We start from the raw sequence: 13,074 nt of genomic DNA, 5'->3' as shown, positions 1-13,074 counted from the left end.
CCACAAGAACACCAAACCACACACAACTATAAGGAATATGGGGAGGACCCAGCTCAGACCAATGCAGGCTCCCTGATCATCATCTCAGTCTCCGCGAGACCCTGAGTCCTTCTTGGTTGATTCTGTAGGCTGTGTTATAGTGATGTTCTTTAGACCTCTGGCTTTTACAGTTCTCCCCCCCCCCTCTTCTGATGGAGCTCTGTATAATGCTTAGCAATGGGTTTCTGCATCCGTTTCCATCAGTTGCTGGAGGAAGCCTCTGATGACAGCTGGGCTAGACACTAATCTTTGAGAATAGACTTTCTTCATTGACGTTTTTTTTTTTTCCAGTCCTGTTTGGTTCTGTCCAAGGTCTCTGGAATATACAACCTCTGGTTCCTGGACATCCAGGCAGTGTCAGGCATGGGCTCCCACTCCTAGTGTGGGCCTCAAGTTGGACCAGTCAGTGGTTGGCCACTCCCTCGAGTTCTGTACCACCATTGCTCCAGCACATCTTGCAGGCAGGGCAGGTTGTAGGTTGAAGGATTTGTGACTGGGTTGGTGTCCCAGTCCCACCACTGGAAGCCTTGCCTGGTTATAGAAGGTGGATGGTTCAGGCTCCATATCTCCCATTACTCGGAGTCCTCACTAGGGTCACCCTCATAGGTTCCAGAGAGTTTCCTCTGCACTAGATTCTCATATTGCTCCCCCAATGCTCCTCAACTCTTGTCATCTCTCCCAGAACTCTTTCTCTCCCTCCCTCCTTCCCTCTGTCTCTCCCCCTCCCTACCCCTGAAACCTTTCTATTCCCATCCTCATTGTCCACAGCTTACCCACAGAATCTATTTGATTTCCCCTTTCCAGGGAGATCCATGTGTTCTCCCTTGAGCCCTCCTTGTTACCTAACCTCTATGGGTCTGTGGATGATAGCATGAGTATCCTTTATTGAACAGCCAATATCCACTTATCAATGAGTACATACCATGCTTGTATTTCTGGGTCTTCGGTACCTCTCTTAGGATGATGTATTTCTCTAGTTCCATCCATTTACCTGCAAATTTCATGATGTTATTTTTTTTAAACGGCTGAGTAACACTCCAATGTGTAAATGTACCAGTGACTTCTTACACTTCTTCCCAGTGATATTCCTTTGAGCCAAACTTGCACTGAGGCTCTCTATAAATAGGGTTTGGTGTAGATGAGGGTCACAAAGGCTGCATATTATGCTAGTTCCAATGGGGTGCTCTGTTTATGCCAGGCTCATCTTTATCATGCCATCTTCTCTAAGGAGGAGGAGGAGGAGAATTAATTAGCATAGATTAGCATGAATTATCACGAATTAGCATGGATTATCATGAATTAGCATGGCAGCATGGATTTGGACTGGGCACAGATGAGCAGGCAGAGAAGTAGAGTGGGCGACTATGTCTAGAACTCTAGGTTTTGCCGGCGTAGATGTATAGTAAGGAGTTGCATCTTTGTCCCTATAGGGGAGAGAGGGAGGGGAAGCAGTGTATGAGAGTGGTAGAGATGGTGATGGAGAATATTCCATGTAGGAGGAGTGAGCTTAACCATTTCTACCAGGGAGATAGGTAAGGAGTTCCAGATAGTCACTGTCAGTTCATTCTAAGTTATCACCGAGACAACCTTTCCCTGGCTCCTTTGCTACTGGTTGCTCGCAGCCACAGGCGAGGTCATGAAGACCGTGAGAAGGGTGAGCAGGCAGACCACTGCTTACATCAGATGGCTGTGGCCATGACAACAGGACATTCTGCTATCAGAATGAAGGCCAAGAGAAGATTCCCAAGAACGAATTATTTCCCAGGATCCCCGAGGAACAGCTTCTTAACATTCAATCTTCCTCAGAGATCTAGACCAATAGTTCTGCGATTCTGCTGGGGCTCTGTGAAGGCAGAGGATATATCCCACACCCCTGCTTCCTGTCGGGTTTCCTAAGTGGTATTTTATGGAGCTGGAAAGATGGACACTGGTGTCAACCATTGTAGGACTGAGGGTAGAAGTCTTTGTGTGCAGGTGAACGTAGATGGACACCTGGCTGGCACAGGGGATCCTGGGACCTATCTGAAGGCACACAGGAGGTTCACCACCAGAGGGTAGAGCCTGGATTTAGATTCCCGTCCTGTGTCCCTGGCGAATCAGTCCTGAGAAATGTTTTCAGCAGCCTTGGGAAACCAGGACTTGGGACTTCCTAACCACATGAAAGCAGCTTAGCCAGGATCTGTGAGGCAGATGATCTGATGCTGGCACAGGTGGGAGATTTCTCAGAGATGACACTATCAATTAGAAGTCTCCTTCAGAACTCCTACAATCCCAGCCCTCTGGAGAATGACAGCTGGGACCATGACAAGCTTCCTAGCCAAGATCATTCTGGGGGATAATACGGCCTAGCTAATTACCCCATGCTAATAAGATAAGACTCAATTACATGCAGAGGACTTGCAAGCCCAGCACTTTGGGGGTTTTCATGTTGCCCTATGCCTATGATTTCGATAGAAGAAAATGATTTCTTCCTTCCAGGCAAATTAAACCCAACAATTAGAGCAATTGTTCTCTTGAGCTCTATAAAGGGGAAGACCAAGATCACAAGCGGGGAACAGTCAGTCTCTTGGCGAAGGCTTGTGTCTTGTCTCATTCTGTCTGTGGCTTCTTCAGGATGAATCGCCAATTCACCTGCAAACCTGGAGTTGCCAACAGGGGCTTCAGCGGCTGCTCAGCTGTGCTCTCCGGAGGCAGCTCATCCTCTTACCGGGCAGCCGGCAAAGGGCTCAGTGGAGGCTTCAGCAGTCGGAGCCTCTACAGCCTGAGGAGTCCCAGGAGCATCTCCTTCAATGTGGCTAGCAGCAGCGGGCGCACAGGGGGATATGGGTTTGGCCGGAATCGGGCCAGTGGCTTTGCTGGCAGTATGTTTGGCAGTGGGGCTCTGGGGCCTTCAAATCCATCCTTGTGCCTGCCTGGAGGCATCCACCAGGTAACAGTCAATAAAAGCCTCCTGGCTCCTCTCAATGTGGAGCTGGACCCGGAGATCCAGAAGGTGCGCGCCCAGGAGCGGGAGCAGATCAAGGCTCTGAACAACAAATTCGCCTCCTTCATCGACAAGGTGGGACAGCTGATAGCTAAATATCTCCTTTCTTTCTCTACCTCCACTACCCTCAGGGACCCCTGTCTGGAGATAGGATGATGCTACCCTTTTCCAGGACATAGACACATCACAGAGCAGGGCAGAGAGGTAGCAGACAATCCCGGGACACCAGAACTGAGAGGCAGACCTAAAGGCATCTAAAGAGCTTAAAAGAGCTCTTTACATTTGGAAGGTGTCTAGGAGGCAGAGCACTGGCCTCTTGGTGGAGAAGTGAGGCAGAACCAGAGAAGGCAGAGGAGTCCAGCAGTAGCCTTGGGAGGTGCAAAATGTCAGGGCCCTGTGCAGTCTGTATTTCCACGAGCCCTCTAGGAATACTGATGCATACTGGAGTCTGAGCACCTAAGAGTCAGTGGTTGGTGAGCACTGAGCAATGGAAACTCCTGTCATGAAAACCACAGAGAGCTTAAGTTCCCAGTACAGTTGAGTACAGGGCTTCCAGGTAGGCTGAGAGGCCATGGATGCCGAGGCAGGGAGAAGGTCAAATACAGACTAGACCACCAGATCCTTAGGAGTGGGAAGCCGGCAGGCTAATTTACATCCAAGAACTTGCTACAGAGTAGCTTTCTACAGTTGGTTAATATTGACCCAGCAGTTTTAGCCTGGGCCAGGAAACAAACAGCTAACATTGTAACAGGTTGGTGAGAAACTCACATTCTCACCTTGGGCCCCTCCTGACCTCCAGGGCTGCCTTCTGGCTGCCAGACTAAGGACTCCCAGAGGTGTGTTTTTTTTTTTGGAGGTTGCATTTTTTTCCTTCTTAGAGTTCACCTGTGAAGGTCACAGGGCAGATCAAAACCCACCCTTTTTCTCTGGAAAGAAAGTGTCCCATCCCCTGACCCCGTTGGTTGTGTAGTGGTTCCAGGTGGCTATGGGTTTGGGTTCCAGGTGCGCTTCTTGGAGCAGCAGAACCAGGTGCTGCAGACCAAGTGGGAGCTGCTGCAGCAGCTGGACCTGAGCAACTGCAGGAGGAACCTGGAGCCTGTTTATGAGGCCCACATCAGCAGCCTGCAAAAGCAGCTGGATTCGCTATCTGGGGACAGGGTGAGGCTGGACTCGGAGCTGAGGGGCATGCGGGATGCAGTGGAGGACTGCAAGAAGAGGTGAGTCGGATGCTGTGGGTTAGCTGATTCATGGGGTGAGGCTTCCTTAAATAGGTCCTGGGACTTTTGCCTGTGGTCTCAGGAGGGTGGAACCTGAGTAAAATAAACCACTTGAGCTTACCTGGCAAGAGGAGAGCCTTCATGGGCATAACCAAGCAGGCTGAATGTAGATACTGAGCCTGCTGGGCAGTGCCACGAATGACCTTGAAGGTAGTTTTTTTTCCTTCATGTGTTGCTTCCTAAGCCCTCCTAAAGAGCCTCTGTGTGTGTTCAACACATAACTCCAGCTCCTTTGCTCATCCAGGGTGCCCTAAGTTCCAAGGAAACCCCACAGAGCAGGAGATGGGCTTCCCATTGGGGTGCTCTCAATTTCACTGAGTCCCACACACCTGAGCCACATTCTTTCCTGACATGGGTAGGGGTAGTTGTAGCTTCCTGGACCTCCTTCCCAGGTTGGAACAGCATTGTTGGTACTAGGTGTCTGTTGGCAGAGTCCTGCTCTTGTGATTTGGATTCTGAGGAGGAGAAAAACCGGACTCACTTTCCTTGCATCAGAAGAACCCTAGACCCTAACCCTCCAGCCACCAGGCCCAGGTCCCCCCACCCCAGCCAAACAGCACTACTGAGTTGGGGTGGCCAAAAACACCTGCTTAAGGATCCACAATTCAGACATCTTGTATTTCTCAGTGAGAACACACAGATACAGACACTGGCACTCCAAGCCCCTATTCACTGATGCTTTCCCTGCAGGTATGAAGAAGAAATAAACAAGCGTACAACTGCTGAGAATGAATTTGTAGTGCTTAAGAAGGTAAGCAGGGTATCTGGCTTTGGTCTCCCACGGTGGGTAAGAGCAGAGGAAGGAAGGAGGCCTGCATTCCCCAGAGAGGGCCTGAGGCCCATAGACAGAAGCTGGCTATGTCCATAGTGGACACTGGTGATTGTCAAGCACAGATCACATAGCCAGCTTTTTAACAGTTGTGTAAATGGACAAGGGTCGAGCTGTGGATATTCAGTCCCAGCTTATGCCCAGCATCACACAGAACTCTGGGAAGGGCCAAGCCCTGCTTCTAACCCTTCTCAGCTCTGAAAAACTATTATGGCTGCCTCAGTGACTGTGGGGAGGAACAGACTCTGTACCCTGCTTTGGAGAAAGGGGATGAAATTCTCACAGCAAGTCTGGGCCGAAGTCAGGTTCCCACCTCTCAGGTCTTGAGCCTATTCCTGGAACAGTTAGCTACAGGGTGGGGTTCATAAGAGAGGCTGGCCATCAGGAGGTGTCTGGATTCCCCTTAGGATGTGGATGCCGCATACATGAGCAAGGTGGAGCTTCAGGCCAAGGTGGACGCCCTGGATGGAGAGATCAAATTCCTCAAGTGTCTGTATGAGGGGGTAAGGCTTGTCCTCATCTCAAGCTTTGTATTCAGGAAGGATGTGTGATGATAAACTGTCTATTTATTAGTTTAGGAGCCCAGGAGCCCTTCACACATATGTGCTGAGGGCTTTGTCGTTCAAAGGTTGTGTGAGAGCTAGGTATTTTCCTTCACTTCTTCACTCTTGGGACAGACATGGATTCTCTTCTCAGTTTGCTTTCCTTCTTCTGGGCACTTTTTCAGCATGGTGTTGGAACCTCGGGTTCTGTCCTTACTTAACTTTAGAGAATGCTGCTTGTGCCTGTTTGGGGGTGGTCTGGGGTTATCCCACTGGAAAAGGCCCATCATTTTGTCCCCTTCCCCTGGCTACAGTAGGCATTCCACACCTTCTTGTTCCCTGCAGGAGATTACTCAGATGCAGTCCCACATAAGTGACACCTCTGTGGTCCTGTCCATGGACAACAACCGCAACCTGGACCTGGACAGCATCATCGCTGAGGTCCGAGCTCAGTACGAGGACATTGCCCTGAAGAGCAAGGCAGAGGCTGAGATGGTGTACCAGACCAAGGTGGGGTTGGTGGTGTACCTCTCCAGAGGGAGGGGGAATCTGGGTTGGTCTCCTTTTCTCTGTTCAATGACTCATGTCAGCCTCCATCTTGCTGGGAGCATGACACCGACCTCAGCATTGTGGGAACAAGAAGGGGAAAGACACAGCTCTGTCCTTGGATCCCCTTAGACCTCTGGCAGCCATTTCAGGGTGCAACCTGCAAGATGCAAATGAAGCATCCTAAGGCAGGACTAGGAGGGATTGGGCAGGACACACTTTCTGGAGACAGAGTGCTTTTCAGCACATGTGGGGGAGGGTAGGCATGAGCAACCAGGGGTTTAGCTCTGTCATCACGGTAAATCACGGGTCTCTTCAGTGTGATCTGGGAGCAGCCGACTCCCACCTTTCCTTTTAAGTCCATCTCCCAGGATGATGAGGGTGTTGCTATCCTTCCCATCTCAGCTCCACAGATGGGTGTGGGTGGGAGGTGACTCTTAGATAATCTGACTTCTCTGATCATGATGGTAACTGTCTAATTGTCCCCTGCTGTTCACTGGGCTTTTTCTCTGGGGAAATCACCCCTTGGAGACCTTATCTCTGCTTCCTATCTCCTTCCCAGTCTAGGATGGAGAGGTTTAGCCTGTTGGGGAAGGGTTAGTAGCCTTCAGGGCCTAAGGGGTAATACAGACCTGGGTTTTTGATAACAGCTTAGTCTATGACCTGGTCCCATTTCCTTCTCCATTTATCCTTATAAGCCAGGGTTAAAAATGGCCAGGTGACTTAACCCCTGTGGGCTGTCAGAATCCAGCACTTGAACCCAGGCTTTTACCTGCATAGACCCTTCTAGAAGAATCAGACAAGTCTCACAGATGTGATTATGGACCATTTGCTGCATGGTTATTGGCACCTCCACTTCACCATGGGCTTAGGGGGAGGGATGCCATGGCTGGGTGCTGGTCCCAGTGTCTGGGTGCTGGCCACAGTGTCTGGGTGCTGGCCACAGTGTCTGGGTGCTGGCCATAGTGTCTGGGTACTGGCCACAGTGATTAGGTGCTGACCCCAGTATTTGGGTGCTGGTCACAGTGTCTGAGTGTTGTCCACAGTGTCTGAGTGTTGGCCACAGTGTCTGGGTTCTGGCCACAGTTATTAGGTGCTGGCCACAGTGGTTGGGTGCTGGCTCCAGTGTCTGAGTGCTGGCCACAGTGTCTGAGTGAGGCTGGTTTTCATTATCACAGTTTAAAGATGACTAAGTGAGCCCCGCAGGAGCAGGAAACTCACCAAGAGAATTAGTACATAAGGGATGTTGGTGCTGCCCAAGTCTGGGGCACTGACTAGCGCGCTAAAGCAGATCAGGACTTAGCATCCAGGGACACGGGTAAGGCAATACATCACCCTGAGGCACCAAAGACCACACCTCTTCTGCTTTCCCTTTAAGTCAAATTCTGAGGTAGAGCTGGAATATTCTCTGTTCAATGGGCAAGCCAAACAGCAGGAGGTAACTGAGATTCATGGCTGATATCCAGTGCTAAGCCCACCCTCCTTGCCAAGTCCAACGAGACAACCCCAATAGCCTGTGTTCAGTCCAGCTAGCTAGGAAAAGGGAAACGGAGAAAACACAGCTGGTGGCTCCTCATGCAGTCAGTCATTGGATTTTTTTTCTCTTGAGCACAGCAAGGCACTATGCTACACACTGACACTTCAGAAATAAAAGAGAACTTCCATCCACTGAAGATGTCATCGAGGTCTATAGTATGTCTGACTTCTGGAGCACACGGTCACAGGAACAGAATTGTACCTAATCAGAGGGTTAGGGAAGGCCTCTCTTTCCCGACCCGGCTGAGCTGCAGCTACTTCAGGATGAGAGAGGGTGTGAGGGAAGAGTGTTGGGGGAGAGAGTTCATACTCCCTCGGAGACATGGGGCCACGTGAGGATCATTTGGGGTGGTATATGAAAGGAGTATATGTCAAGGCTTGGAACCAGATGAATGAGAGATGATGAGTACCCTGTGCCATGCTAGGAGTTTGAATTTCATCTTGACCTCAAAGGGCTACAGGAAGAGAGGGTCATAGTTGGGGGATTCATCTTCTAAAGATGCAGCGTGGAGAGGTGGGACTTCCAAAGAGTTCAATGGCCAATTCCAGCCTTCAGAAAGATCAGCCAGACTTAAGGAAAAAAAAATCAGGGACCAATGGTTAGAGAGGAAGAGGCTATAGCCCTTCCTTCCTCTGCTGTGTGGCACCAGGCAAAGGCACCATTTCTGTGCTAGATTAGGATGACACAACCCTTGAGTCATATGTGTGCTTGTTACCTACCATCTGCCAGTTCCAAGAGCTGCAGCTGGCAGCTGGCCGGCACGGAGATGACCTCAAGCACACCAGGAATGAGATCTCTGAGTTGACCCGGCTCATCCAGAGACTGCGATCAGAAATCGAGAGTGTGAAGAAGCAAGTGAGTAACTGGGGTTCCTTCACTCCCCCCAAGGAAGGCTGGGGGGAGCTTAGAGCCTTCCTGCCCTGTTTCCTCTTCATTCTCTGTTCTGGAAACCCCTTCCTCAGAGAACCCTCATCTTTTCCCCTACTTTGTTCCCCATCTGAAGTCCAGAACCTCGTAGGGTTCCCCACAAGCTCCAAGACTGAGAATAACAAGCGTCTCTGGGGCCAAGTAAAAGTCCCCATTGCCTGATACATTCCAGGAAGTATAGCAGCCTAGTAAGGCCCATCCGAGATTAGCACATGGGAATAAAGTGGGACCTGGGTACCTCCAAACTCAGGGGGTTGCTACCCCTTGTCCCCAGTGTTCCAATCTAGAGACAGCCATTGCTGATGCTGAGCAGCGAGGTGACTGTGCCCTCAAGGATGCCCGGGCCAAGCTGGATGAGCTGGAGAGAGCCCTGCACCAGGCTAAGGAGGAGCTGGCCCGGATGCTGCGTGAGCACCAGGAGCTGATGAGTATGAAGCTGGCCCTGGACATTGAGATCGCCACCTACCGCAAGCTGCTGGAGGGGGAGGAGTGCAGGTAACTGCAGAGGTGCTCAGACACAGTCCTCCCCATTCAGGTCCCTGAGATGTGGGTGCAGACACTGGAGGAGCTATAGATGCTCTCCAGTTGAACCACAAACAGATTCCAGAGCGATTTCCAGCCACGCAGTATGGCAGCAATGCTCTTTAAAGTCTCCTTCAGCTTTTCAGAGTCTCGGCTCAGTATTGCCAGCTTCAGAAACTCGATGGCCCATACAAATAACTTGTGTTCATACAGAGGCAGAGGATCCTAAGTTCAGTCTTTCAGTAACACCTAGCTCTCTCTCCCTTCGGCTAACCTGCTTAGTTTTCACTGCATTTATTTTTAATGTCACTTCTTTTCTTATTTGGTTATGGAATTCTGGTTTTGATCATGGTGACATATAACCTTCTTTTAAGAGAAATGCATTTTTCCCCTATAGAAAGCAGTCAGTTTAAAATACTCAATTGTTAATAATGTAGTCTGCACAAAATCCAGTGCAGTTGGAGGGACAGGACATAGATCATTGGCATTTGGAAATCCTGGGGCTGGCTTAAAGTCACACAGATGCTTCGTCCATGGGCACTTTAGTTGTCTGTATCCCCGCACCTCTACTTGCTCAGGCCTCAGCTACTCGGCAGTCAAGCAATGGGTTCAAGAGAAACTCCAAAGGCAGAGAGGGACCCTGGAAGTAGTGTTAGTGTGAGAACCCAAGAGTACAGCCCTCATCTTTCTGTGGCAGGGAAGGCAGACTGGGGAGGGCAAGAGGGTCTTGGAGGCTCAAGCCATGAGACAGAGGTTGTTAACTCTGACTGTTGGTGGCTCGTGGGCTTGGTGGAGGTGGAACTGGACTGGCTGGTAATTCTGGCTACTGTCTGGTGAATAATGGGAAGGATTGCTCAGGATCTTAAGTGTGATGGGGGAATCCCTGTGTTTTTTTCTGTGCAGGATGTCTGGAGAACACACCAGTGCTGTGAGCATTTGTAAGTATTTCATGTCTCTGAGGGAATCGTTCCAAGCAGTCAACAAGTACTAAGTGAATGAATGAGTGGGTGTCTGCTGTCAGGGTCCTGTGGAGCAGCTTGTGCTCTGCCTTCTGCTGCCTCACCTATTCAGCTACTTCTTCACCAGTGGAGTTAGTTTCCCACAACTCTGACTTCACACACTCATCATTTCCCCCACGCTGGAATGAAACACTTGGTAGCTACATGCCCTCTCCTACTGCCCACACTGCCCTGCAGGATGGGAAACAAAGTCACCCATTCCCCCCTGCCAGGAGAGACCTATGCAGCTTTGTGGCACCAATCAGTGTTAACGCTGGCCCCACAAGGATCAGTCACTCTTTTCCTAAGATGGGGGCCCAGCACAAGCATCCTAATTCAAGCCACCAGAAAAACAATAGAAACAATGTAAGGTTGCTTTCTCAGGCCAAATGCAAGAATGTAGCTTAAGCTTGGACGTTACTTGTCCTTTGGGGAAAAATCTTGCTTTTCTTGTTCATCCAAGAAAGAGCAGGTGCCGACTGGGGAGTCTGTGACATCTGGGCTCTTTTTTCTCAAAGCTTGATCTTCTTGGGATTGAGTACATATCAATAAACTTAAATTTGGGGTCCACATGAGGAATTGAGTTAGCAGGGATATGTTTGAGTCATTGGATGCTGGAAGGGACTTGGGGCCACGTCTACCTTGAAGCACTCACTGATGCCCAGTCTCTTATTCTTCCTTCCACAGCTGTCATCAGTAGTTCCGCACCTGGGACAGTCGGTGCGGGGACCAGTTTCGGATTCAGTAGCGCTGGGACCTATGGCTACCGGCAGAGCTCTGTCGCTGGGGGCTATGGCATACTGTCAGGGGGCTGTGTCACTGGTAGTGGGAACTGCAGCCCCCGTGGAGATACCAAGAACAGACTGGGTAGTGCAAGTGAATTTAAGGAGGTTTCGGGAAAGACCTTGGCTTTGGGCTCACCCTCAAAGAAAACCATGAGATAAATTGACAGCCAATCCCCCATTTCTGCCGAGCTTTGGTTTTCTCTGGACTCTCTTCCAGGAACTCCTCCTGTTTTATTTACCATTGCTCACATTTTACCTTTCTTTGTTGTCAACGTGGCCTTATCATCAAACCCTCTGCCTTTATTAACCACACCAGGATTCTAGGGTTGACATTATCTCATGCATCTTTCTGCCCCAGTGTGAAGGGACTACTTCTTAGCCTTCCACACATTCATGAGGACTTGCCTGCCTGCCCCCTTGCAGCCTCTATGTTGTCCTCCTGCTGCTTATGATAGTCTGGGTGCAAGAGACTTGAAGTGTGTTGATGGACATTCCTGCAAGAACCAACCCAGCATGGATCAAGCACCTGGCACCGTTGTATCTGGCATAAATCTCTTGTTATAGGACTGGGGGTCCCCATCCATTCTGGACCTTGCTTAGGTTCCAGCTCTCTGCTCCTGTACCCCACTAATAAAATAAATAAATATGTATAAAATAAGGTCAGATTGCCTCTTTCCAGATGAAATCTTCATTTCAGACAATGCCCCTTCTCTAGGTAGAGTAGTCGCTGAATGGGAACCTCTGGCATCTGAGGTTCCCCCGTTTCACAGAATCCTAAGAATTGTTAGATCTGCATGAATGAGACCCTGTACAGGATCCCTACCGACCTGCATGGACCCCAGCACTACCTGTCCCGATACCCAGCATTCACTTGTCCATACCTGACAGGTGTGCCTTCTGAGTCAGGCTTTCCTCAGGCAACAGTCAGGGGATGAACAATGTTTAACAGCATGCAGGATAGCAGGAGAAGTGGTCAAGTGTCTGGCAGCAAAATTTAAAGCTGTCAAGAAGTAGAAGAAAGACAGTTCCTAAAACCTTAGGACTTGATATGTTTAAAAATGCCAAAGGTAGATTTCTCTTTAAAGACCCAAGTTCTTGTGATCTTTAATAAAGTTTGTTTGGTGTCAAACACCGGCATACATGCATGCATGCAAGAACTTATGTGTGTAAACGCATATGGATATATATGTGTGTGTGTGTGTGCACTTAGGTGAATGGCTAGCTCCAATTATACACATCACTTTTCTTTTTTACAGAACACTGTGTGCTCAGTGACATTTCCTATGTCCCTGGGCTCCAGGGATATTGTCAGATGCAACAGAATCAAATGCAAGTAAGAGACTGGTGCACAGTCAGCTGGGGACTTGTGTGTGGTACCTGAACAGGGTCCCTGCAAGTCCAGGGAGAAAACAGGCTTCAAGGACAGAGCTAGGATTTTTGAACTCTTGATTCTGCAACTAACTCGTGGTCCTGAGTGAAATTCCCAGCCCCTGTGAGCTTCATGTCTTTATTTATAAACTAGGCAGAACAGCACTTCCAGTGTTAGCTGTGGTGAGGCAGGAAGAGCGGATCCACATTATGGCACTTGCAGTGTTAGCTGGAGAGAGATAGGAAGAGGAGATCACCAGCAAACCCTAGCACTGTGAGCTGAGGCATTTTAACTTGACACAGTGGAAACAGAAGCTTCCTGTCTCTTTGGTTCAAAAGCTTGACTTAATTTGCTTACTGAGAGGTGCATAGGAACTAGGAAAGCAATTCACAAAATGTGCATGTGGGAGAGACCATCTCATGAGGGATTGTACTGGGTACTTTTCTGATTGCTGTGTCAGTATTCCTGACAAGAAGCAACTGAAAGGAAGAAGGGACACAGTTCGCTGTGGTAGGGGAGGTGTGGCAGCAGAAGGTGGGTGGTCACATTGCATCTATAGTCAGGAGGCAGATAGAAGCAAGAAAGGATGAAAGCTCTGACTCCTTTTTGTACAGTCCGAAACCCAAGCCAACAGGATGACACCGCCCACAGTCAGTGTTCTCTTCTATCTTCAAACCAGTCTGGAAACATTCTCAAAGACACAACAGTGATAGGTTTCCA

At 49.5% G+C, this 13,074-nt stretch overlaps 1 protein-coding gene across 1 annotated transcript; it reads left to right on the top strand.

Annotated features, from left to right (window-relative positions):
• The first annotated feature begins 2,590 nt into the window (after window positions 1–2,590).
• Window positions 2,591–11,647, top strand: Krt73 (keratin 73). Its single transcript, NM_212485.3, has 9 exons — window positions 2,591–3,097; window positions 4,025–4,239; window positions 4,990–5,050; window positions 5,536–5,631; window positions 6,016–6,180; window positions 8,483–8,608; window positions 8,955–9,175; window positions 10,106–10,140; window positions 10,888–11,647. The coding sequence occupies exons 1-9, from the start codon at window positions 2,654–2,656 to the stop codon at window positions 11,142–11,144; spliced, it is 1,620 nt and encodes a 539-aa protein (NP_997650.1). The 5' UTR covers window positions 2,591–2,653; the 3' UTR covers window positions 11,145–11,647.
• The last annotated feature ends 1,427 nt before the right edge of the window (window positions 11,648–13,074 follow it).

The sequence above is a fragment of the Mus musculus genome, chromosome 15 (genome assembly GCF_000001635.26).
Source record: "Mus musculus strain C57BL/6J chromosome 15, GRCm38.p6 C57BL/6J".
Lineage (NCBI taxonomy): Eukaryota > Metazoa > Chordata > Mammalia > Rodentia > Muridae > Mus > Mus musculus.
This window is presented reverse-complemented; position numbering and strand designations above follow the sequence as displayed.